The sequence below is a fragment of the Cotesia typhae genome, unplaced genomic scaffold (assembly GCF_013202065.1).
Source record: "Cotesia typhae breed Kobodo isofemale line unplaced genomic scaffold, CoteBio_Ctyphae contig_4, whole genome shotgun sequence".
Classification (NCBI taxonomy): domain Eukaryota; kingdom Metazoa; phylum Arthropoda; class Insecta; order Hymenoptera; family Braconidae; genus Cotesia; species Cotesia typhae.
This window is the reverse complement of record NW_027423748.1, coordinates 5,635,239-5,661,361: the sequence shown is the minus strand read 5'-3', so window position 1 is coordinate 5,661,361 and position 26,123 is coordinate 5,635,239. Positions and strand designations below refer to the sequence as shown.

Below are 26,123 nucleotides of genomic sequence, written 5' to 3'. Positions count from 1 at the left end.
GTAGTGAGTAGTGAATAGCGGAGTGGCAGTGGCAGTGGCATTCATACTCTAACGCCGCGTATGGGCTATAGTCAGTCCGTCAGGTACAATTACGTGGCTCTGACCTCTTCAATTCCCCTTTGCTCTTCACCCTTCACTCTACTATTCCAGTAGCACACACTGACACCACCGCTTATGGAATCGAAGGCCAAGCCCCCGGCTGCACGTCCCACGCGTGAAATCAACATTCGCGGAAATAAATTCCAGGGTGGAATTTTCAGGGGATGAGCTCAGTTCTAACTAGCGAGGGTGGATATAGGATATCGGATAAAGGATGCAGTATATATACACATATGTACATATGTAGTGTGGTGTGGTGTGTACTGTATCAAGCGGGGTTGTGGTCGTATCTAAATCATTCCTCTCAGTGTATAGTCTACCACATACCGTTTAGATTGTTGCACGCGTGTGTCTGCCTACGACTCAACAGTATCCATTACCACTTGATTGTCTAAACACACATGGGCTTTATCTACTTCCTGCAAGCTCCACCATTTTTATTATTTTCATTATTTTTTATTTTTCATTTTTCATATTTATTCTACAACTGAATCAATTATTTTATTGAATTTAGTCAGGGCTTATGGGTGAAATGTTTGTTATAGAATTATTTTATGATTTTTTCGGCAATTTTTGTAAAAAAGAATAAAGTTTAAGTCTGACCAGATATAAATGTTTGTTCAAATGGTAGTTAGATAGGGTTTTGTGTCAAAAGAATGCATGAAAATTTTTTTTAGTCACTCACCTTAAAATTATACAAAATACAAAAATCTATAAAAAAAAATTAATTCGTAAATCCAAAAGAACGAATTAAATATATAAATTTTCATACAAAACATTAATAAAACGCTTGATAAATAAAAGTAGATTAAAATAATACTGTTCAAAAATCTACTTTAATTTATTAGAACTATTTGCTTATCTTCGAATTCCAATTTAATGATTTGAAAGTTATTTTCGTAGATTTAAAAAACTGAATATATCTTGAAATTTTTTTCTAAACATTTTATCTTGTATCAAGTAGTTTTTTATTTCAATGTATCTGAATAGATCTGGCTAAATCTCATTACATTACATCTAGTAATGTGAAATGACCGTCATTTTTCACTTTGGTTAAATAAGGATCAATTGACGACCATTCACGTCATTTTTTTTTGTCAGTCATAAAAATTCATGAGCATTTTTTTGTCTTTTTATAAAAATTTCTTTTAAAGAAAACAAAAATAAACCAACCTATTTCATTTATAACCTAAATATTTTAAATATTCAAACCAAAATTTATCTAAAAATTCTGACGGCAATAAACAAATCTGGCTTGCTCAACTACTTAGATAGGAAATGACCGAGTGAAGTTTTTCTCAATCTGTTTAATTATCAACTAAATTCATAAGTTATAATTTTTTAACCAATTTACTCAAATTGAATATTTTCTAAAATATTCTTTTGCCTTCAAAATAAATATAAAGTTAAAAACATCTTTATTTTCTCCTATGAGTTTTGGATGCCTGCATGCGGGTCGCTAGACTCAAGTACCTACTTTTATGACTCTCTGGCCGTTGAGGTCGTATAAATGCAACCTCTTGTTCTCTTCGCAACCCGAACGCTCATCTGGTTCACATTCGAATATTTTCCGTTGCGACTTTCCTTTTTTTTTATAAATGTAATATTTTTGTCAACGTACTTTTCTTAATAATATTTCTCGGAACTATCCCACCAATAATAAAATGAAAAGAGTCTCCGTACTCTTGTGTACACTATATACGTCCAAAAGCGTCAGTCCGAAAGGATCTTTCCTAGCGACAGCTACGTCAATTCCCATCAAGTTCGCAATCCGAAAGTCAACCATAGCAACTCTTAATCAATTAATAAAAGGTTCACACACCAGTTTCCTTTATCGTTCAAATCGTCAAGTGGTTTTGTGTAAGTTCAAACGTGCCAATAACATTCTCGATCTGCAAGCTGACCAAAAGAGATACAATTGTCCATCCATACAACCCGACTAGCAGCCAACGAGCCCACCAGCTTCCAGAAATATCATCCGGCTTTCATCAATCTTTCATCAAGGAGCAGTTTCGCTAAACGTAATTTGGTATAGTATTTTTATTGCATAAAAATACTAAAAGGTACGCACTCAATTCATTTATTCATTATTCTGCAATGCACGCTATCTCTTTCAAAATCATTGTTTATCTGTAAGTTTATCGTTTAGGCTCTCGAACGTCCTGAACCGCTTACGGAACAATGTATTCAATTATCTATGCACGAGTTATCTGGAAGGTTTCGTTCAGCAGCCCTCGCTCTGACTGAACCGCCTCTGGAACGCTATTCCTCACTTCCGGAGTCCGCATTGATGATCTGGAAGGTTTTCGTTCAGCAGCCTCCGCTCTGATTGAACCGCCTCTGGAGCAATGCTTCGTACATACAATACTGAGTTATCTAGAAGGTTTTCGTTCAGCAGCCCTCGCTCTGACTGAACCGCCTCTGGAACGCTATTCCTTACTTTCTGAGTCCGCATTGATGATCCGGAAGGTTTTCGTTCAGCAGCCTCCGCTCTGACTGAACCGCCTCTGGAAAGTCCATCTAAACACTACCTGGCCTTTTGGGTTCCTCTGCCTTACAACCAGAGGAACCTCGAGAACTGCTAACTTACTTCTCTCCATATCATACAGTCCACTCGATTCTTATCTCTACTCTTCAAGATAATTCATGCAAATCAATTACAATGTGAGATTCGATTCCTAGGAAATTATTGAACGAGCATATTAATACAGTCCAGACCAGAGATCGAGTCAGATACCTCCGAGGAAGAGCTGAACCTCCCTTCATCAGACCTACCAGCCGACGTACCAACCTGAGTCATCAACATCCTCAATTCCGAACGAGTTTCCAGTCAACTATACGTCAGTTCCTGCGGTTATCAGAGCCAGACATTTTTTCTACGATTGTTATAATTTAAAGAAATTTTGTAAAAGCCCATCCATAATAAACCGGAGCTTAAACAAAACACAATCCAACTGTTAAAAACTGTCCCGAATGAAATTAATCCAAAGATACAAAAGAACAAAATTTATATTTAGTTCACGTCCAAAAATCCACTTTTTCTAGGTCACCGAGTGTCTATACCGGAGCTCATACTGTGGTAGCAGCACTCTCTGGGCTTTCAGTAGAATAACTCAAGTATTGTCCGACAAGATACGAGGATTATCCACTTTCTTAAAGTCTGTATAGGCTTGCCTCTAACAATGATAAAGAAGATATTCCGTTCCTCCCTTTTAGAAGCGTATTTTTTTCTCTCATCTCAAGTATACACTTACTTTGACCCCTTACCCTTATACTTATACTTACACATTTTTTTTATACTTTATCTCTCTTTATTTATTTCCGCCAAAGTATCTTTTTTCCTCCTTCTTCGGTTCTTTATTACGCTCGCGGAACTTCAGGGAGCCATTCTTGTAGTGTACACTTGAGGTAAACAGAAAGGAGCGTCGACCTTTGAGGGCGAGAAATTTACGTCCTGGTATGAGCGTTGTAGGATTACTTCAGACGCGTAGACTTTGGCTCGCATTACCGAGATGACGCGACGACGTATGCCTCCGGGCTGGATACTAAACGCGATGAAAACCCCCACACCATTCGGATATGACGCTAAAGGATGTTCTCTAATGGGTTGAGAAATAATTACGAGGGTTGGAGTTTTGTTATGCAATCATCATTTACATAACATCATGTATGTACTTATAAATGTTTCTACTTAAGTGAAATCGGATTTTGAAAATTCCACTTTGATAATTAAATTTTAATTCTAATTATTGTGATGTAAAATTATTGTGTTAAAAAAATTTTATTTTTGAGATTTGACTAATTTAACAACAAATTATCTTCCACTTAAAAATAAAGCTTTATTATCAAGTTAACTGTTGCTAATCAATTAATAAATTTATTTATAATTGACTGACTCCTGAACATTAAAAAAATAAAAAAATTATTTGTAATTAATCATGTAAAAAATTTATAAAACATTTTTTACTGTGCGTACACTGGTGATTGTTTAAATTTTTATAAAAGTGAAACGCTTTGTTTTTTATCATAAATGTCGCATTATTGTATTTTTCTACTACTGTCGCAACAAACCCGCTACTTTGTGGTAGAGAGTAAAGTAAAGAAATAGCTCAGTGTAAGATTTTTTTTTTTTTTTTTTTTCATTACATTAATTAATAACCAAATTATTAACAAATGACACGTATTTCATTTGCTGAATAAAAATAAAATATAATTAAGTTTAAAAACTGAAAAAAAAAATTATGTATGGTAAAGTCTTTTAATGAAAAATTGAAAGAAGAATGATAATTTGATCCTTGAAATAAACTGATAGGTTAATTATAAGTTTGTAAGGGAAAACTGATTATCCAGAAGTGATCGATCTACGTGTCGGCATGACGGTAGATTCAGTAGTACGAACTGGTTGGTAATGGCTCCATTAGTATTGTAGTTTGGTATGCTGAGCATGGATATGGCTACGAATATGTAAGGCATTTGCGATTAATCGTGATCCCGTGAATTCCAAAGGGTGAATAGGCGAGCTAAGCCCCTTCCAGCTCCCAGTCCTCTGGGGGACATTTACATGCCTAATGTAACAAAGCAAACATATGCTGCTAAAACACGCGCCCGCTAACAATTTAAGTCTAAAACCCAGCAACTAATTTACCCAAAAAACTAAAGCAATTATTTTTACATCAGAATTTAATTATCAGCCATTAGTGATTATAATTACCAATTACTAAATTAACTCAAGTGTAAAAAGAATAATGATAATGACAATAATAATAATAATAATAATAATTATTATTATTATTATTATTATTATTATTATTATTATTACTCTTCGAGACGAGAAGTTATTTCGAGCATGAACAGCTGAGATAAATTCAACAGTTAGTCTAACTCTTAGATTTTTAATTATCTCCTGCGGATACTCTCAAGGGTGCAATCGGTCTTGCGCCTAAAAAAACCAAGAAAATAAAATTATCCACCTACCTAATTTATAAAGCTACCGATCATTCGTTCACCTCTGCACGTCGAGTTGCGACAAATTGGACGGAAGCCTGGAAACTCTATTCTATTCGTCCCCTTCTCCCCCTCACCTTTTTTATCGCTGCCACTTCTAGACATTCTATCTGTCGCTTCGGTAAACTATTTATTTTATTATACTTCTCTGCTTTTTTTTTTTTTTTTGGGAAATTTAATTAATGGAATATTATTATTATAATTAATGGTTTTAATGAAAAATTTCATTATGTTTGAGTTACATTAGGGTGGGTCAAAAAAATCGAATAATTTATTTTTGACTTTATACTCTGAAAAATAGGTTCGTAGACACCTAAAAAGAATTCTCTCTAAGTATAAGCTCTTAATTATAACGGGAAGGTCCTCCGCTTTGCGGGTTTCTATTTTTTTCGAATAATCAGATAAAAAAATTTATATCTCGCTTCCAACTGCTTGGAAAAATATTCCGTGGCATAGATTTTGTGAGAAATTGAATGCTTTACAAAAAAGGTCTCTTATGACTTTTTCAAAAACTCAACCGATTAAAAGATATTCATAGTTGAAGTTTGGCTATTTTAAGGAAAATATTCGTTTTTATTATGAATTTTATAAGTCGATGAAAAAAATTATTTCGGATTGCGGAACTCATGATTTTGTAGGAAATTTACTGCTCTACAAAAATGGTCTCTTATGATTTTTTGATTAAGTGAAGCCGTTACGAGATATTCATCGTCAAACATTAACGAATATCAATATTTCCAGTTTTTGATCAATAATTCGATAAATTTTAATTTAAACTATGAGTTTCAGGAAAATTTACATAAATTTGAGTTTCGATCGATAAAGAAATGTTATAATAAGTTAGATAAAGAATTATTGGAATTATCATTGATTTTCCTTGGAGAAATGCCTCAAGAAAAGATTTCTTTCAAACGTCCTGGTGCTGTTCATCATGCTAGATGGATGGCTAAGGCCATTTATAGTTTGAAAATGTATCTATTCAGAGATGAATTCAAACTCTCTCAGAAAGAATTGCATGGTCTTCGTCATTTCTGTATTTTTATAGTCACATTGTATTTAAAAGCTTGGTTTTCATCAACTTCTGCAACAACTGCTGCTTATCATGACTTGCAGTTTATGAAAAATTTATTGGAGTACAAACATATCAATCCTTTGATTTCTTCAGCTACGTGTGAAAAAATGATTTCGCACTTATGGTATTTGAGCGATGAACTTGCCATTTTATCACTGTTTGACGATGGCGTTCCATTAGAAGTAAAAAAAAGTATTGTTGAAGCTGTTAATACTCGTGAAGGTACAGATTCTAAAGCTAAAAGATTTGTAATTGCTCAAGACTGAAAACAATATTAAAAAAATTGTTTATAACATTTCTTTATCGATCGAAACTCAAATTTATGTAAATTTTCCTGAAACTCATAGTTTAAATTAAAATTTATCGAATTATTGATCAAAAACTGGAAATATTGATATTCGTTAATGTTTGACGATGAATATCTCGTAACGGCTTCACTTAATCAAAAATCATAAGAGACCATTTTTGTAGAGCAGTAAATTTCCTACAAAATCATGAGTTCCACAATCCGAAATAATTTTTTTCATCGACTTATAAAATTCATAATAAAAACGAATATTTTCCTTAAAATAGCCAAACTTCAACTATGAATATCTTTTAATCGGTTGAGTTTTTGAAAAAGTCATAAGAGACCTTTTTTGTAAAGCATTCAATTTCTCACAAAATCTATGCCACGGAATATTTTTCCAAGCAGTTGGAAGCGAGATATAAATTTTTTTATCTGATTATTCGAAAAAAATAGAAACCCGCAAAGCGGAGGACCTTCCCGTTATAATTAAGAGCTTATACTTGGAGAGAATTCTTTTTAGGTGTCTACGAACCTATTTTTCAGAGTATAAAATCAAAAATAAATTATTCGATTTTTTTGACCCACCCTAAGTTACATACTGGTTAAAAATTTCAAGAATTTTCTATATTAAAACCTTATTTTGATATAATTAAAAAAAAAGCTTAAATTTTACTCAAAGTTTTTGATTGATATTTTGTAAAAAAAAATTTTTGTATGGAGTGATATATAACCATTCATATTTTCACAATAATATGAACACTGAACATTGTTTAATGAGGGACTAAATCATGATTGATAATTGTTTAATTAAAAAATTTTACATTTTTCATTTAAAATAAATTAAATAACTGCAGCTATTTTCATTAAAAATTTTATATTTTAATTATTGATTTTTTACAATACGCATTGATTTAATTAAATAAATATTCTTGATAACAAATTTTCTTTTAAATGCAACAATCAAATTATTATAACTGTAAATTTTTGAATAAAAAGTTAATTAAAGATCTTAAAAAATGAATTACTAAGCTAATTTTCTTCTTCTTCTTAATAAACTTTTTTTTATTTATCAATTTAAATAATTTTTACTTAAACTATTTTTAATTTAATTATTAATCATCTCAAAGCCGGATTAATTTATCTTCAAATTTTTTTGCGTTCATATGATCACTTTGAATGGTAACAAGTAATAATATCTCATCAAAAATATTTAAAAAAATTTTTACTTTACAGTATAAAAATTTCTGAAGCTGAATAAGCTGCGGAAAAAAATTCTGTCAAGAAGTTATTGCTTATTAATTCAATCCTCATTGTTGTTGAACATAAAATTAAATCAATTTTGAAATGTTTGTTTCTCAAAATTTGTTCCGAAGTTAAAACCAAGTTTAATAAAAAAAAATTTATTTCTCTCATATTCAATAAAGTTCACCTATCATATCTTAAGATTAAATTAAATCATTTACTTTAATGGCACTTTCAGAAATTATCAAACTTTATACCCCAATTACGCTTTGAAATCAATCAGCCAAAAAGACCTCGAAAATAAATTTTATTTTTTTCTTCTAATACCTCGTTAACATCCAAGATAAAAGATAAAAACCAGCTCAAGTAGATCTTTTGAAAAATAACGAGTGGCTATCATAATTACCTTGAAATTTTTTTAATGATATCTCGAATTTCATAAACAACACGCGAGCCTCATAGTTATCAAAAGTCATTGAAAATATTCTCAGCAATAACAAGTTTAAGTTTTAAGCTACCAAAAAATTAAAAATTATATTGTTAATTCTTTTTTTCTATCCAACAATAATAATAATAATAATCTCTAAATTACTAACACAATATTGCAGAGAGACATTTTTATTGTAATTGAGTTGTTAAAATTAATTAGAGTTATTGGTGGCGGCTCGATTATTCAGTTCAACGAGCATGACTTTAATAAAAGAGTTCTCATTTTATTTTTTCTTTAACCAACTACCAAATTAAAATCATATTAAATTTTTTTACATGACAGTTAAATAATTGCTCTGATAAAATAATAAAAGAATTTCTACAGCAATAAAGAGTTTATTAGCAATTAAAAAATGAATCAATAATAAAATAATACATCTCAGTTTTAGCATTGATTTTTCATAATTTCATAACTTCCTAAAAAAATTTGATTAACGAAACTACAATTTTTAAGTTGATAATTAATTAAGTTACTATTTGTATTTACATCTCTACACTCTATCATGTCTATTAGACATATGTGAAAGTATTACCAAGTTCGGCCAATTAAGGTGTCACTGCCAGATTTCTCTACGTATTAATTTCGAAAGCTAAAACCGTAATTGCAGTAGTTCCAACTTATAATGAAGGCTAAAAACTAAAAACTGAAATCTAACTCTCAGTCATGTGTTTTTCATTCCTGAAAATCAGCTTTTTGTTCGGCTTAAAACTTGCATGTACTTTCAAACAATGACTATCCATTGGTCTGCTGCAGAGTCTAAAATATAAGGTTCAAATTTGAATAATATTTGTCCTTTGTTTCTTATTGAAGCCCGAGACTATATTTGTATAAAATTTTTTGTGTTTGATATTATTCGTTTGAAGTTACAACAAAATAGTTAAAACTTTAGCTCCAGTGTTGTTGCATTATTTACCTATTAAATGCATCGAAGACTATAGTTAGACGCTGTTATTATTACTACTACTATTATTATTATTATTATTATTATTATTATTATTATTATTATTATTATTATTATTATTATTATTATTATTATTATTATTATTATTATTATTATTATTATCATGAAAATATAAAGCGTACGAGTGAAAATGAGAGAACGTAAAGCAATAGAGTTTGTGTGACGAAGTGTAAAAAATTTTTCTATTATTTTTCTTTCTCTCTCGCGTTTTCTTGCTCGGTGCTGTCTCAATTTCTCTTTCAACTGTGACCCACGTTGACGAGATAGCTCCATAATTAAAGTCCACCCCAGCGGCGGTTTCGTCATATCAATAGCATCATATCTCTCGTAACATTCAACAGACCATTTTCATTAACATTCATTTTTATTTTAATATTAAAAATTCTTGTATTTTATTTCACCTATGTAGTGCATTGACAGTAGAGGTAATAATTAATTTTATAAGAATTTTTAAAATTCATCGACTGTTTGATCCTCTAGATTGTTAATTCCCATATCAAATTCATTCCATACTTGGCATTGTACGGAACTGGAGATCACATTGTTAGTTGATTCTATATAAATTTTGTTGGAAAAAAAGTTGAAAATTAATTCGTTTGAATAAATTATTGTTATTTAAAATCAGGATTAAGAACAATTATTTTATTCGGCTGAATAATCGGTGCATCTGATTTTGAAATAATTTTTTTTAATACTGACAATGGAATACTTTTATTGGAGCTTTGTTCCATCTTAATTTTTTATTAAAAGAAATTATAAAAATTTAATTTTTAAAGCAAGAAATATTTCTTGAATTACGTCACATATACTTCATTCACGAATTTTTTGTCTTGATTTAAAATTATTTTTTTTGTTCGAAATTTTTTGTCTTAAATCGAGTTAATTTTTTTATCAGTGTTTGACAAAATTGATAAATTTCTCCTCTTCCCCTTTAAAAGTGTTAATATTTAACACAAAATTTTTTGACGCAAAGACGCAAAATTTTTTATTGTGTATCTTCACCAAAAAATTTTGTTTGTGATCCTTCATTATAAATTTTACTGACTGCAACTAATTAATTTGCTGTAAACCTTTGAATGAATAACAATACTCAAAGAACACTAAAAATAACCCGGTAACAAAATCAGGGAAAACTCATTAATAGTAAGCGACACAAAGCAAAGTACTGTTGTCATATACAGTAATAGTGAATTGTTGAGTACTCCGGAAACAACGAAAATGAGAGTTACTCAGAGTCGTCTCATCTAGCAATGTCAAGATTTCTCTCACTCAGAAATGAATTCCGTTGGATTTCCTTTCCTTTACTTTGCTTTCCTCTTCTTTCAGTCGATTTACTGGTAATTTAAATCGAAAAACGATTCCTAACTTCTTGGTATCGAATTTCGAGTAGACGACGCGACGAAAGTAAATGAAATGAAATGCAAGGGAGAAAACGACTCTGTTGAGATAACGTAAAAAAAAGGAGTAAAATGTTTAAGCGCAGAAAGAGCTGGATTTAAGGCGCCGGGAACTACCAGACCAATGAACGAGACTCGGTAACAATTTCCTGTAAAAGGCCTCAAAGTGCTCTGAATGCTATAAATTGGCTCAAGCGCGAGACATTCTCTGAGTTAAGCGAAGACTGATGGTTACTAAAAAAGAAACACTTTATCTGTGTACAACTCTATACTTTGATAATAACCCTATTTATTACTATCGAACAGTGTAATACGAAACCAGATAAGTTTTCGAAATAGGGCTCAGCTTACTCTCACCATTTTATTTTATTTCCATTTATATTGTTGATCATCAAAATTGAATTAATTTCGAGTTAAGTGCATTATCATATTGAGAGAAAAATTAACCTGGTTCAAAAAAAACAATCTTGAATCAAAAAGATCATTTTGAAAATTAGATTATTTTAAATCAAGTAAAAAAGTTTTTTAAGCAAGAAAAAATTTATCGATTTACGATTTTTTCTGTTGAGTCTAATTATTTTGTTTTACTCTAGACTAGTTGACATTATGATATCTGCTGATGAAGGTCAATTAAAAAAACGTAATAAAATTAAACCTTCATTAGAATGAAGCATAAAAAAATTATGAAGTATTTGTACAAATATTGAAGAGTTGAAATTTAATGGCGAGAATTGAAATTAAATTTATGAACATAAAGTAAGTTTTGAAGTTTTTAAATACAAAATAAATCAAATTTTTGAATTTATTATTCCGAAAGTTTATTGTGAAACCTGCTCTTACTTAGAAGAAACTTAACGTTCTGGTAAAAGTACACTACCGCGCATCCACGTCGCGAGCGCGATAGTACAAGACTTATTCGTATTAAATGGACAGTTTAATAAATTGTGCTTTAATTATAGATACAAATATTCCGCGCCATTTTCATCTCAGATGGGAAAAATAGGGTGCAAGCGCACTACTGAGCAGATGACCAAGCGCTCATGTGTTGCTTAAGGCTAGTCTCTATTTACATATAAATGGATGTACCATAAACTAGACGATTCTTAGTTTTTCATTAGTTATAAATAAATGACAGCGAATTTTGCAGTCATATTCAATCTGAAACCTGAGACAGTAAATCTGAAGCTTTTAAATAAAAACTAGTCCTCGTGACTGTATGCAGACAAATGGATGAGATGTTTAAATTTTTTTTTTACATCTAACAGAGTAAACGTTAATTGACCATATCAATTGTTCACTTACACTGTAAAAAATTTGCGGAGTGAACGCGGAGTAAACGCGGAGTGAACGCGGAGTGAACGCGGAGTGAATGATTTTTAATTGATTCACTCCCAGCGGGAGTGATCTTTACTCCGAGAAGGAGTTAATTTTTATTAATAATAAAATTCACTCCGCATTCACTCCCAAAATAAATGAATTTAGAAATAAATAAATTTTTGTATAGAAAATATTTTTATAAACCCTTTTTATATTTAATTATTAAAAATTTAATTTATTATTTTTAATAATATTTAATTTTAATTATTATTATAATGTTTTTATATTTTTTTTCATAAATTAATTATAATTAGATAAAATTTTGCTTTATTAAATAATGATTTTTGTTAGAATTGCACTGTACTTTTTAACTATTGACGTTGTTAAAGATATACGCTCATCCCGCTGTTACACTCATTAAGAGCTTTCATTTCAGTACCCACATGCATTTTGATATATTTTTCATATATACATATATATGATATATATAAATATATTAAAAATTGATTATTATTATTATTATTATTATTATTATTATTATTATTATTATTATTATTATTATTATTTGTTGATTTATAATAAATCATTTATAGTAAATTAATTTTGAGATTTTTTTTGTAGAACGAAAATTCATCCTTATTTTATTTTTTTTAAAAACTCCGAACGCGGATGTTTTTCGGAGTGAAATCCGGAATCACTCCGCAAACAAAAACTCCGGATTCACTACCTACGCGGAGTGATTAATTACTTCACTCCGGAACTCCGAGTGATGGGAGTGAAATGGGAGTGAAATTCACTCCCGATTCACTCCGGAGTTTTTACAGTGTATGACATTGTATAACTTCAAAATAAATATAATAGAAGCATTTGAAGTTGGAAAAATGACTCAAATATCGCTAATTGAGAGTAAAAGATGACCTAAAACGCTTCGCGTGAAAATAATATTGAAATGAGACTTTCAAAAGAGTTCTCTACATTAACCATATGGGAGAAGAGAAAAAAAAGTTTGTATTTTTTAAAAGTTATAGTGTTTACAAATGGATAAGTTAATGTTATTAAGATAATTAAAAATTAGTACCTAATCTTTATAATTGTTGATGAAAATCGATAACTAATGAAATGATATTTAAGAGGACTAATATCAGAACAATAATAAAGCGATATGTAATACACGAGTACGTAAATGAGGGAGCAAATTAACCTTTTCGTTAAAACGAATCAAATTTGCAGAGATAGGATAAATTTATCTGTCATCCTTATTATACGGTGAGTATACACTCGCAGCAACTGCTTTGGGAATGTAAACGTGGGATAAAGTTTTAGGTGAACGTTTTACGTTTCCATTTTCTCATTTTATCCTCGCCTCGTTTCATCAATTTGATTCTCTACATAATAAATTTTACTATGTAAATAAGCTTTATAGATTAGCAGAGTGTTCAAATTAATAAACTTTTTAATCAAATATACCCAAAATAAAATAAACGTAAAAAAAACCTAATTTTTTTTAAATATATATATAAAATTCTATAAATATCTTGTAATTTACTACTCACAAAAAATACTTTGATAAAGACTTTACCTCTAATTGGCTCGGGTGAAATAAAATCACGAAACTCAGAATCGTTAATTTTTAATGACTCATAAAACTATTAGCAGTGTAAGTGTAATAAAATGATTAGGTTCAATATTTACCGAACGCAAACACAAGTTAAAGATCGAAATAAATATAATATCGAATACACTGATATGAGGAATCGTAAGAAATCCAAGTAGTTAAGTTATCTTATATTTAGTTACACGTGCCTCGAAATTTAGATTAACCGAAAAAATATCATTATTTTTAACAAAGAAATAATTTTCAAGTAATTCCCCATTGTTCCTTTTTAATTATACTAGAATTTGAATTTGCGCGCGCAAGCGCGCTCTTGAATATAGAATTTGCATATATTTTCATGCTTATGATATATTTGAGCAATCACATCACGAATAAATTGATGCCACATATATTTCATCTCAATTTTATATTGAGGACTATTAGAGTACGATAATCAATATAATCGCTATAATTGATCGATTAAAAAAATCGTAATTTTAGTCCGTTGTGACAATCATAATATGAAAATTGTTAAAAAAAATCTGTTATTTTTAAAATTATTTTTTTTAAAAAAAATTGTTCATAAGTTTAAAATTTTTTTGGAATTTTTAAAAATTTGCAATTTTTTTACCTAAAAATTAAAAAAATAATTATTCTCAATATCTCGTATTTCAATATTACAAAAGTACTATCACGACTTTCGTACTTGGAATTATGATTGAACTTCTTGCGGCTTTGGCCGGCTCACTAGATTCTTCAATCTCAATTTTCGTTAAAAACTAGAACATATGAATTTTGTGCCATCTACTTAGATTTTTTTTTTTTTAATTTTTTTTATTATAGAAATGCAAAAATTCCTCAGACGTCTGTTATTTTTAATATTATGCCACTCTAGGATTTTCATTAATTTAAGTTATCAAATTTACGGAAAGAAAAATTCTTGACAAAAAATTCGGATAAATTTGAATAAAAAACTACAACACTGCAATAAATATCAAGCTAAGCCAACTTATAATTCTAATCCTTAATCCCAGGATGATTCTCATTTATGAATAAAATCTACAATAGCCAAAAAGAATAAAAATTTAGAAGGGGGAGGGCAAGAGAGAATTATTCTTACAGAAAGTGATAAATATGAAGTACATTAGTAAGGTTTCAATCGATATTTCAAAGCCAATAGTTATACGAGGCATGAAGCTCCTAAAAGCTCATAAGTAATGTTCTCGACTTGTCTGTACTTGCAGATCCCTAACTATATTTCACGAGCTCGGCGTATGTATAAAAGTGAAGTAAAGGTATAAGGTAAAGGTATAACATAGATTCTCTCCTCACTCCACGCCACCTAGTATGGACACGATTGTACATATATGAAAACGCGTCTCCCGTGACAAAGCCAAATTTAAGCTGCGCTTACGTTAGAGATTTTCAGCGAGTACGTGAGCGCGACAGTTTGAAACCCAATCGCTTTAACAGCCAACGAATGAGGCGCAAAAGAAAAATAAAGAGCTGAAAAAAAATGAGAAAATAAGCAGAATTTATAATACCGGAAAATCCCTTCAGGATAGAACAAGAACAAGAAGAAGGAAGAAGACTAAAAAAATGAATTCCGGATAAATTTGATTATTATGACTGGAAAAAAAAAATTAATTCTGAATAAATTTGATTACTATGACTACAATATTTTAACAGATAGTAAAAATCAATATGAGATGGTACGAAAAATAGCATTACATTGATTTCAAACAGGGCTTTTGTTGTTGGATCGACGGTTTTACTATTAATACACTGGAGGCGGTTGAGTGACATTAATTAACGACAAATAAAAGACCTTTCAATCTTTTTGATGTTAGCTTGATCAAATATTGTAATTTACATAAACTGTCATGATGTAGTTGTGTACTTTTTTTTTTTTCAAAGTAATTTGCTTATAATGCGAAATTCTAAAAAATTTTTGAGATTTTAAAGAGACATAATAGAGTACAATACTTAATATATACGCTATCAAAATTTTAAATCAATCAATCCTAGCTAACATGAGATTATTATAAGTTAAAATTACGTTTTTACATCACCTGGTAAAATTTATACCATATATTTCAATCAGTCATTCAGTCATAATGCCAGAAAATTTTTTTCGGATATAATCGTTCAAGAACCTTTATTTCTCTGCGATATGTTTATTTATTATAAGTCACGCATTTTCATGTAGCTCAAAAATATAAAACAAGTTAAATAAATAACGAAATTGTCATACAGATGAATCTATAAATAGTTCCCCACAGTAAATATTAATTTTTCGATTGTTGAGTTATTTCTTGTGCCTTGTTTCATCGGAAAAACGGTATCGTTTGAATTATAACAAGGCTAACTTTATACGTATGTTCGTGATATCGCGCTGAAAGCTCCCTCTGATGCAGATAAAACGTGCCACATCAGTAATATACTGTTTATTTGATAACAATGAACGGGGAAAACATCCTCTACAAATAAAAGCTATCAAAATAATAAAACTATATTTTGAGCGCGTTATTTATGAATTAATTTGAATTTTTTTCATCAGAAATTTTAATTTGTGTTTTAAAATTTTTTCGTCGAAAATTACAATTTTTCTTCTAATTCTATTTATAATCAATATCAATATATAACAATTATTTTTTGACCAATGCTTATTGTTTTTTACTATCGGTGTTTTTAAAACGAAACGTTGCATTCAATTTTTTCAAAGTATCTAAATTATTGATTATATTTCAATTTAACCAGTAAAATATTTTCAACTATGGCCTTATATGCCCTAAATAGTAACGAGTGGTAATGTAAGGTCTCTGTAATAGTTAAATAATTTATTTGACAACTATGAGCAAGCCCAATGTTTATTTGAGTTTGTTTGTCAGCAAATACAGACGAAAGCATAAAGGGTGAAAAAATTAAAAAAAGATAATGTAAAAGCTTTTGAACAAACAGACGACGATGGGTCTGATCGGATAGCAAAGAAAAAGAAATGGTCTTAAGAAGCATAATAGAATCTGATGTTTACTCTTGAGTACCTCGAAACTAGTAAACATGAGAAGAGAATTGAACGAGAAAAGGGAAAAAAAATAAAAATAATAAAGCAGTAAGTAAAAGTAAAACGGGAATCCTTGAAAAGACTGATGGATAGGGTTCAAATGTTCTTGAAACTTGAGATGAAACGGAGTAAGGAAAATAGTTCAAGCTGAGAGTGAAAGAAACTGAGTGAAGAGGACAAAGAAGTGAAACGTGGAAAGGAGTTTGGCAAAGTGACACTCGATTTCGAGACCAAAGACCTCAAAAGACGAAACAAACTTACTCTTCATATTTTTTTTTTCATTTTATCAATTTCATAATATAAATCTCTCCAATTTTGCTTTTTTTTTTTTATACAGAACGGGATTTCTTTATGTTTTCTTTTTATGAAAATAATAAAATAAAATTCATTCACCATGTAGTGCCTTGAGATACGCCTTGCCGGCGTTGATCAGCTGCCGAGCTCCCGGGTTGAACTTGTCCAGGATATTCTGTAAAATATAAATAAAAAAGAGAATGAGAATGGGGCATATATTCATATATTACAGATCCTTAAATCTCAATCGACTTGTTCAATTTAAAAAGTTTCCATTCTATTCCCTGGCGAACGGGTATCGTTTCCACCCTAGGCTAGACTATAATGCCGTCACCCAACAATTCTTTCCTAACCGCATTGGGATACTCGGAAACTTTTATAAACGCTTTTTATACGGTCTATTGGATATTTCTCAGTATCTTTATTTCTTATTTTTTCGTTATATTTCCTTTTGGTTACATTTCCAGTTATATGGATTTGTACGGTATGGATTTGAATCGTTTGCTGGACCGTATGATTATTCAGAATGAGCTTTATGCATTCTGTGAAATGCAATGAAAAATTTCGAAGGATATGTTACATGTTAAAAGTAGAAAAAGAGTAAAATATTCGAAATATTTAAAGGATTTTTTAGGATGAAATATCTTATCTGGTTTTAAGGTTCTCTCTGCACGGCGCTATAAGATTGCACTGTTATTCTTTCACGAGAGAAAACGAGAAACTGTCAGGAAGACAGAGAATCAAGAGGTGAGATTGCATTTTCAATATTAAAGATAACCGGGAAAATTAAATTGGCTAGTATTTTATCTTGTCAAATTTAGATTATCTTAAATAGGAGGGACCAAACTGGTAGTAGAGTTGCTAAGCGAAAATATTTTCATGAGGTTTCATTTCGTTTGAATTGACCCAATGCAATCAATATTCAGATGGCTGAACAATTTATATTGAGTGGAAAATCTTCTCGAGTGGTTTCGGTGTCTGGAAATCTGACAAGGCTAGTTTCAAGATTGTTGTTTGACTAATCGAATTTTAGTGATAACTGATCACTATTCCAAGTTATAAATCAATTGATAGGTAAATTTTGGAGCACTTTGATCGAATGATTCCCTCAATGATGATTAATTGGTTAAGTTTTAGAATTAGCGATAAATAATTCTGTCAAAAAATTTTTTTATTTCTTAAGAAAAAAAAATATTATTACAATTATGCTCGTCAGTAAGAGCATTCATTTTCTTCCAAAGAAGATTTTCCAAAAGCAGACGATAATAGGTAAAATTTAAATAACAAAATAACTTTCCCTTTTATCTCCAACGTATTTATTAATTATCCTCAAACCTTAATCCGCGATATCCGTTCTGAATTATAGCTCACGAAAATACTTGTAACAACAAAATCGATAAGCAGAACTTTATGGCAAGTTGAGTTAGCAAACATTTGATTGAGCTTCGATAATAAATTTATAATTAAGCTGCTCCAAAATAACTTTCGTATAATAAATAAATTTTAATAATATTAATAATAAACGCAGAAGATATATCAACAAAATATGAATAAAAGAGCCGCACAAGCTGAAGTATTTCAAGAGAATTTATTTGAATTATTGAGTAGATTAATAAAACAATCATAATCTAATATAATCAATATAGGAAAATATTTATGGAGAAATGTCAATAACAAGAGCACAGTTATGACCCAGGAGAATATTTTAATAAATTGTTGGTATATATATGAATGAATGTTTAGTAAATTTATCAAGGGCATTAGAAATAAATTTATATGGTGCAGAGGCAAGTCGGAGAATCCGTCGCGATCTCGCATATTTCCGGCGGCGGCAGTTATAGCTAGAGCGGCATTCGGTACAATATGGTGCAGCTGAAGAAGGAAAACGTCACTGTGGAGAAGGCACAGAGGAGGATGGGGAAAATCCGGGAGGAAACGTTGGTAAACCGAGTTTAATTTACCCGTCAGCAGCTACGATCGATATCCGACCACATCGACATCAGGCTCCAGGTCCTTTCCAGGAGAGGAAAACAAGACGGAAAATCTTAACTTTGGCAACTGTCGAACGGGAAACGTGGTTGGTGACTACTATAGGTTATGGTATAACATGTATACAGTGGCTATGTTGGAAAGGGGGCGAAAAGGGTAGAAGAAAGGAAAATGAGATGAAGAGAAGAGACACTTGTGTTCTCCAGTGGATGCAAACCGAAAACTGTGTACAACAGTGCAACAAACCCTTTCTTGAGTATATGCACCCTACAAACCCTACAAACCAATTCGTTGATGGAGTAGGTGGGAGGTGTTACGTGTAACAGAATGCAAACGGGTGTACGAACCGCACCAGGTTCTCATTCGGAAACTATACCTAATACTGGAGACACATATGCAAAGATACTCCTATACCTTTGCTAGATACTCAGGAATTTTGAAATTGAGATTCTCACTGCCGGCTAGGAGGATACAACTTTATGCCAAAGAAACTTTATGCCAAAGCTCAAATTCATGCATGAAATTCCGGGTAATGTGGATAAGATATGAGTGCCTGGAATACATGTATGAAATTTGAATAGCATGCGTTTAAATGTTTTATTAAGTCATCGCCTGCGTTGTTTGATTTTGTTCGTCAGAATATTATGATATTTAAAAAAAAAATTATTTGATTCAAGGAAAAAAAATTTTTTTAAAAATTCCCCTCTTGCTAAGAGCCCAAAAGTATATAACAGCTAACTCTCTTAGCTCGGAGAGCTTAAAAATATCATAAGTGCAGTTTTAAGCGCTCAGGCATGGAATTAGCGAAAAGTTGCAGGGATGGCCTTCAAGGTCAATCGTTTTCCTAATTTTATTTAACCTTCCGTTACTCGCGCTTTCTGTAGTGTCTCACTCGTATTCACGCCAACTCTTAGGTTTAGTGTTGTGCAGGAAATCCCCGTATAGCTTGAGTAACGAAGGGTTAAAGTTTTCTCTTTAAAATTTGATATTACCAATTTAAAAAGATATCCTTTTAGCTGATAATTTGGATCCCTCAGACTAACATAAAAAATTTTTAAAGTGCGACAATCATTTGCCTTAAAGATAAGCTCCTTGGATCAAGATGTTTTTTCTATTTTATAAAAATTTTGATCTTGACTTCATGCATAAAAAATTACCAGAAAATTATCGATTTAAAATTTTAATAAATTTACAAACTATTGCCTCATAAAATTACTCAATAAAAAATTACTTATCATTAAACGAATGATCAGTAAAAACTCGAGCATTTCTCACCTAGAATCTTGCATTTTATAAATTAAATTAATTGCAATACGAAACAATTCATCGAGAAAATATTAACTGCAGAAAATACAAACTCAAATGATGATTGACATTTCGATTACTCTGAGCGACAGCCCACTGCAGTAAACATTAAGCAAAAATTTCAACATTACTCAGTAGGTCGACAACCTTTTAATTAAAATATAGAAAAAGACTGAGATTTACGATAAACAAGAATCGATTATATTTCACGGAATCATTGGTATCGGGAATCGATTTTAAAGATTCCCCGGGGCCAAGGATACCTCGTAAGGACCGGTTTATATTTTTTCCACCGAGCTATCAAATCCCTTGGCTCTGAACATATAAATGTATGGAACTTTAAATAATAATGATTTTCAATAGAAAAAAAAAAATAAAAAAATAAAACAAAGAAACAAGGACTAAACTGCTAAAACATTTATAAGCCTCAAGCGAAACTATGCAATAATCCTCGAGCGGTTACGAAACTTGGGTTCAACTTAAGGTCTTACGCAACTCTTCTATTATATTTATAATTCTCTCGATCTTTATTATTTAACATTTAAAACAGTGATAATGATAATACATAGCAGTAGAGTTATTAGAAAATAAATATTAGTATGCAATAACCCGTTACTTATTTATCGTAATGTATAAATAAATTTATTTGAAGATTTATTTATCAAACGGCCGTTAATCGGGTGTTCATTCACCTTTTAGCAGCAGATTATTTTTATTTTGTTGATAGGTTCCCCTAACATAACGCTATTAAAGTGTTTATAACCTGCGCAGCAACGGCGAGATTGCTTTCTCCTTCAGGACGGGAATTGTGCTCACTATTATGCAAATATCACTCGAGATATTCTACACTCAAAAGATTGTATACGCTGACATATATTCTGTATTAATATGTTATAATTTATAAGTTACTTTACGCTTGTAATAGCTCTACTGAACAAGAAACAATGTTTGTTATATATTTTCATTTACATTTTACTTTCTTTTTCTTTCTGTGTGATTATAATCGCTGTTATTTTTTATATCTTTACGTGTAGTGGTAAACTATCTATTGTTCATAACATCTTTTGTTATCGAACGACAAACTATTATATAAAGTCTTATGTAATCGCAATAAAAGTTCAGGGAAAAATAATTTTTAGTCATATTTTTACTTATAAATATTAAATTTTCAAGAAAGACAGAAATGAATAAATTATTTTATGTTGTATTGTTGAAATTTACTTCGTACAATTTCAACTTACAGAAAAAAACCATAGATTTAAAAAAATTAAAGATATAAAAAATATTCTATCAAACGTAAACACTATAACTTATCAAAAATACAATTTTTTAATCAAATTTTTCTTTTAGTCCTTCCATATGATTATTTTGAAAGTACTGACTCAATAGTATTTTGTTTGATTGCAATCAATATCTTTTGATTAACAGTCACACAAAATTTTCTGCCCTGATCGTAAGCGGATGAGGTTGTGCTCTACACTTGCCTTACAAAAATCAAGCGATTTCTTGAACTAAAATTGTCTTGATTTATTTTCTATCGCACTTGTAGAACAATATTTACATATAATTGTAATGGAAAAACAATGACATTTTTTAAAAAAATTTTGTGCGATATAATGTAAGGTTTAATTCAGCTATGTTCTTTTCAACTGATCACCAAAAAACGATGTTGAAATTAAAAAAAAAAAAAATAGAAGGATTTTCGACGAAAAATGTTAAATTTTTAAAACCAATTGAAAGTGTCCTTCGAAAGTCTACTGTTCTTTAATTTCTAAATAAATGTATTCAATGATATCTATTCGGTAGATGTTAGTGAAATATTCTAGAAAAAGAATCGTAGGTGATCAGTGAAATCGATTGATGCTATTGTATTCTTTAAATCAGTGGTTATCCGATCTGCTAGTTCAGCGAAAAGAATTTTACGATTCTATCTATGTGTATCAATACTATACTATATACTATATGCAGTATTTATATACATATATACATATATATAGAGATTCAGCATCAGCGCTGATGGAGTTTATCCAAGCGAAACGAGAATATCTTGTAATCTCGAACGCAGCAAGTTACGTGGAATGAATATTCGGTAAAAATAGACCAAAATAAATAACCAGATAAGTTTTAAAAAGTTGTTATAGAAACCCGATTTATATCTGATAGCTGATAGCATTTCAATAATCATTTCTATTAATTTATCGATGTCATTCGTATTTCAATATCTGATCTCTATAAACGTATAAAGCAGCTGAACGGATGAATAAAGTAATCCATTTCTTTCGCTGAATTATTGCTGACAATAAAATGTTTTGTATACATAATTTTTCTTTACTAATTTATGATACATACAAATAGATTTATTGATTAGATTTTATTACTTTAATCGCCAAATTATGATTGGCTCACTCTCAATTCTCGAGAACTGTATAACGTTGTTGTAAAAAAAAAAAAAAAAAAGCACTTGTTTCTATATTTATTTAACGTCAAAAGCAATAGCTGTTCACTGTGAGCGGTGATAGATAAATTGATTTGCACAAGAAAGTAAGTAGCTAAATTATTATGAAATTGATCGAGTGTCTTTTCGATACTGTATTATTACAGTTGTTATTTATTTATTAGAAAGTTTATTACTATGACTGGTGTTCGGTTACGAATCATTAATTTCCGGTCGAATTATGATCAATACTAAGATTTACTTTTATTGGCCGGCACACTTTGAGCGCGAAGCGTTATAAGTATGATCGGCTCTCGCTAAAGAAATAGAAACAAAAAAGATCAATATTTGCTTTAAAGTCTTGACACAAAATCTCAAGTACTTTTTAAACTACTTGCTCTCTATAGAAACGATTAAATTAGTTCTGATTTTTTATTATGATTATAATAGGTTACTTTCAGTATTGAAATAACTTCTCTCGAAAATTATTAATTTTGAAATTTGATTAAATGATCACTCAAAATATTCAAAGTTATGATTTAATGAGAATTATAGGGATTATATTAATTATACTAATAGCAATCGCAGTTATTGTCTATTGCGAGTTATGAATAAAAAAAGAATATTGGCTTGATCATTTTTCGATATTGTCAATTGAAATATACATAATTTGAGTGTTTATGAAATAAATTAACAAAAAAATATTGTTATGACAAGATCAATCACTAAGAGATTAATAGAAAATGTCAAGAAACAAACTTGTAGTTAGATAGTACACGGAGAAAAAAATATCGTCAGAATGAGGATACGTATCGTTATTCTGATTATGCGTCGTATACTCATTTTTCTTAGAGATATTCTGTATAGCCAATTCAACTTTTAGATGTTACATTTAGTTGACTTAACTATACAGATCTTCAAATTAATTAACAGTTGCCTGTCTTGACGAAACTACTTATATTTACAAGAGCTATTCTCTGTATGCTTAGGTGAAATATATAAATAGATAAATAATCAGAAAACCGGATTGTTATTTTAAAGAAACGTCATTTGAGGATACGTTAGATAGTTATTTTAACAATATTTTTTTTTCATGTACTAAAAACTATTTAAAACTGCTCCAAAAAATTAACATAACAAATTGACAGCAGCCAAATATTTAAAATTGTGAAAGTTTACAATTCAGGTCATGAACTTTGTGATGGTATAAAATTTAACTATAAAAATTTCATTTGAAACAACAAACAGAGCCTTGAGCTATTTCAATTATTCTTTTAATTATTTAGATAAAAATTGACTATCGTCGAAATAAATATCAAACCGTGAAAATATATGAGTTTAGATTACGATCGTATTGGTGGTACCAAACTTAACTATATAAAAATGTAATTTAAAATAACAATATGCTGATTGTTTGATGTATTGACTTTTAAAAGTGACTAAATAAATTAGTAGAAAACAGTATTTCTATCCTTTTTTTTTTTACATTTCAACGTTGGCAATACGGGATATGACGTACATGAATGGCACATGAGAATGTCTATGAAATTAGAAATGTAATAGCCAGTATTACTTAAAATTGATCATGAAAATGATAATTTTTCAGCATTTTTGGCACTCTTTAATCAGTTAAAAAATTTTACTAGTTTCTTTTTTTTTTTTATTTTCTTAATACTGAGGGAACAAAAAAAAATTAATTAAGTCTTAAACAGACGGAATAAATTTTTTTTGCAATTATAGCACCTCTCTATTTATAATTATTTTTAATCGCTTTTCTCTCCTTAGATGGAGTAATAACCAGATTATATACCTGTCAAGTAATAAACATTCATTAAAAATAAAAGACTTGATTTTACAATGTCAGTGTTGCATAAATAAAATAATAAATGAGTTTCAAACTAAAACAATAAAATTCATAAATCTAAAAGATGACATTTAGTATTAAAGTTTTAGAAAATCTCAATATTAATAAAAGACAAGTCAAGTACCGAATCATTATAAAGTATCGAAACAACGATTAACTTATAAGATTGACGACCTAAAATAGTGTTTTCTCACTTACGTCGTTAAGGAAATCGTTAACGAGCTATCGAGACTCAAACGAATTAACAGGATCTCTTAGATCTACTGCTTGAATTTCCCGTTAAACACTCCGCCCTGTGTATACTGCAATCTCATCTCGGATCGATTGAAAAAAGTAAATAAAGTATACAAAAATGATGTTGGAAAAATGTTTACTCAAAAAAAAAAATATAAACCATCAGTAAATGGAATAATACCTGGTTGAGCAGAGAAGCGGAATGAGTTAGGAAAATTTGTGTTGGAATTCATATTATATGCTACGGATAGTGCAGGAGTAAGAAATTATTTACCGTAGAAAATGTAAAACGATTTAACGTAATGTTAAATTAATTGAGAGAGGAAAGGAGGGAAAAAATTATAATTATAACTTGTAACTATAACGGTCCATCATAAATCATATTATGAATACCGTCGACAGAATTTTACATTTTAATTAGTTTTTTACGATAATTAGTGCATCGTGAACATGCATTTATTAGTTATTGTAATTATTCATGAAATTCATTAAAATTGATCATTTTTTAAATTCAATTTTACTGAGTTCTTGTTCATGCACGTTAAATTTTCTTTTCTTCTTATAATTGTATTATTCACTTAGACTGATCAACAAGTTAGGTTTTTCAATCGCAAGACCGAGCAAAATATTGGTAATTATCAGCAATTTTCTAATTATTTAAAATATTTCCTTCTCAATAGCGATAATCAGAAAGAATCCTTATCAAGCATCGGACTATTAAACTGAGCGTAAATTCCGTTGTATCAATAAATGAAGGAAACGATGTAAATATTTTTGAAAATTTATGCATGATTAATTTTTAAGTTCAAATTCTGGTACAGCAAAAAAAATCGCAACACGTGAAACAAAGAACTTGAATAATTAAGATCCGTCATGCAACTACTTTTTGTTTATGTATATAAAAGAGTTCTATTACAATTTTAAAAATTTGAAAGGTTGCTTTCATCATGTTCGATGAATCGATATCCAGTGGTTGAAAAGTTCGATGAAAGATAACGATGCTATCAATGGTGCACGAGTAGTATTTTAAAAAATTTGTCATTTATTAGAGTTCTATTTGATAATTAAATACTTTAAAATGGAATGTTGCAATTGGATTGGTCTCATTTTCTCTGATCATTAAAAAGTAGATAAAATAAAAAAAAATTATTATTATCAGATACAAATGACTTTTCCCGCAACAAACATGAATATTTAATGTTTTTATCTCACTGTTATTTTCATCCGGACTACAATGATTTTTATGTAAATATTTCTTGGGCGGAATATCAATTGAAAGAACTAAAATTTATATTGAGGCGTAGAATAATAAAAATTTACAGTAGATGACACGCAGCAAGAGAAACTTGCCATAAAATGTTGTTCCAACGGCGGAAAAATGACATTTATGGTCTTTTTTTATGGAAATATCGATAGATATATCGTTACGAGTAATGCCAATAACACAACAACGTACGTTGTACATTATTTATCT

At 29.9% G+C, this 26,123-nt stretch overlaps 1 protein-coding gene across 2 annotated transcripts in view; it reads right to left on the bottom strand.

Annotated features, from left to right (window-relative positions):
- The window catches only part of Irsp53 (Insulin receptor substrate 53 kDa), a 140,265-nt gene that overhangs the window by 64,755 nt on the left and 49,387 nt on the right, over positions 1 to 26,123 (bottom strand). For both annotated transcript variants that reach the window (XM_074242244.1, XM_074242245.1), the window contains exon 3: positions 16,923 to 16,998. In XM_074242244.1, the coding sequence (XP_074098345.1) occupies positions 16,923 to 16,998 (76 nt within the window). The remainder of the gene's footprint in view (positions 1 to 16,922; positions 16,999 to 26,123) is intronic.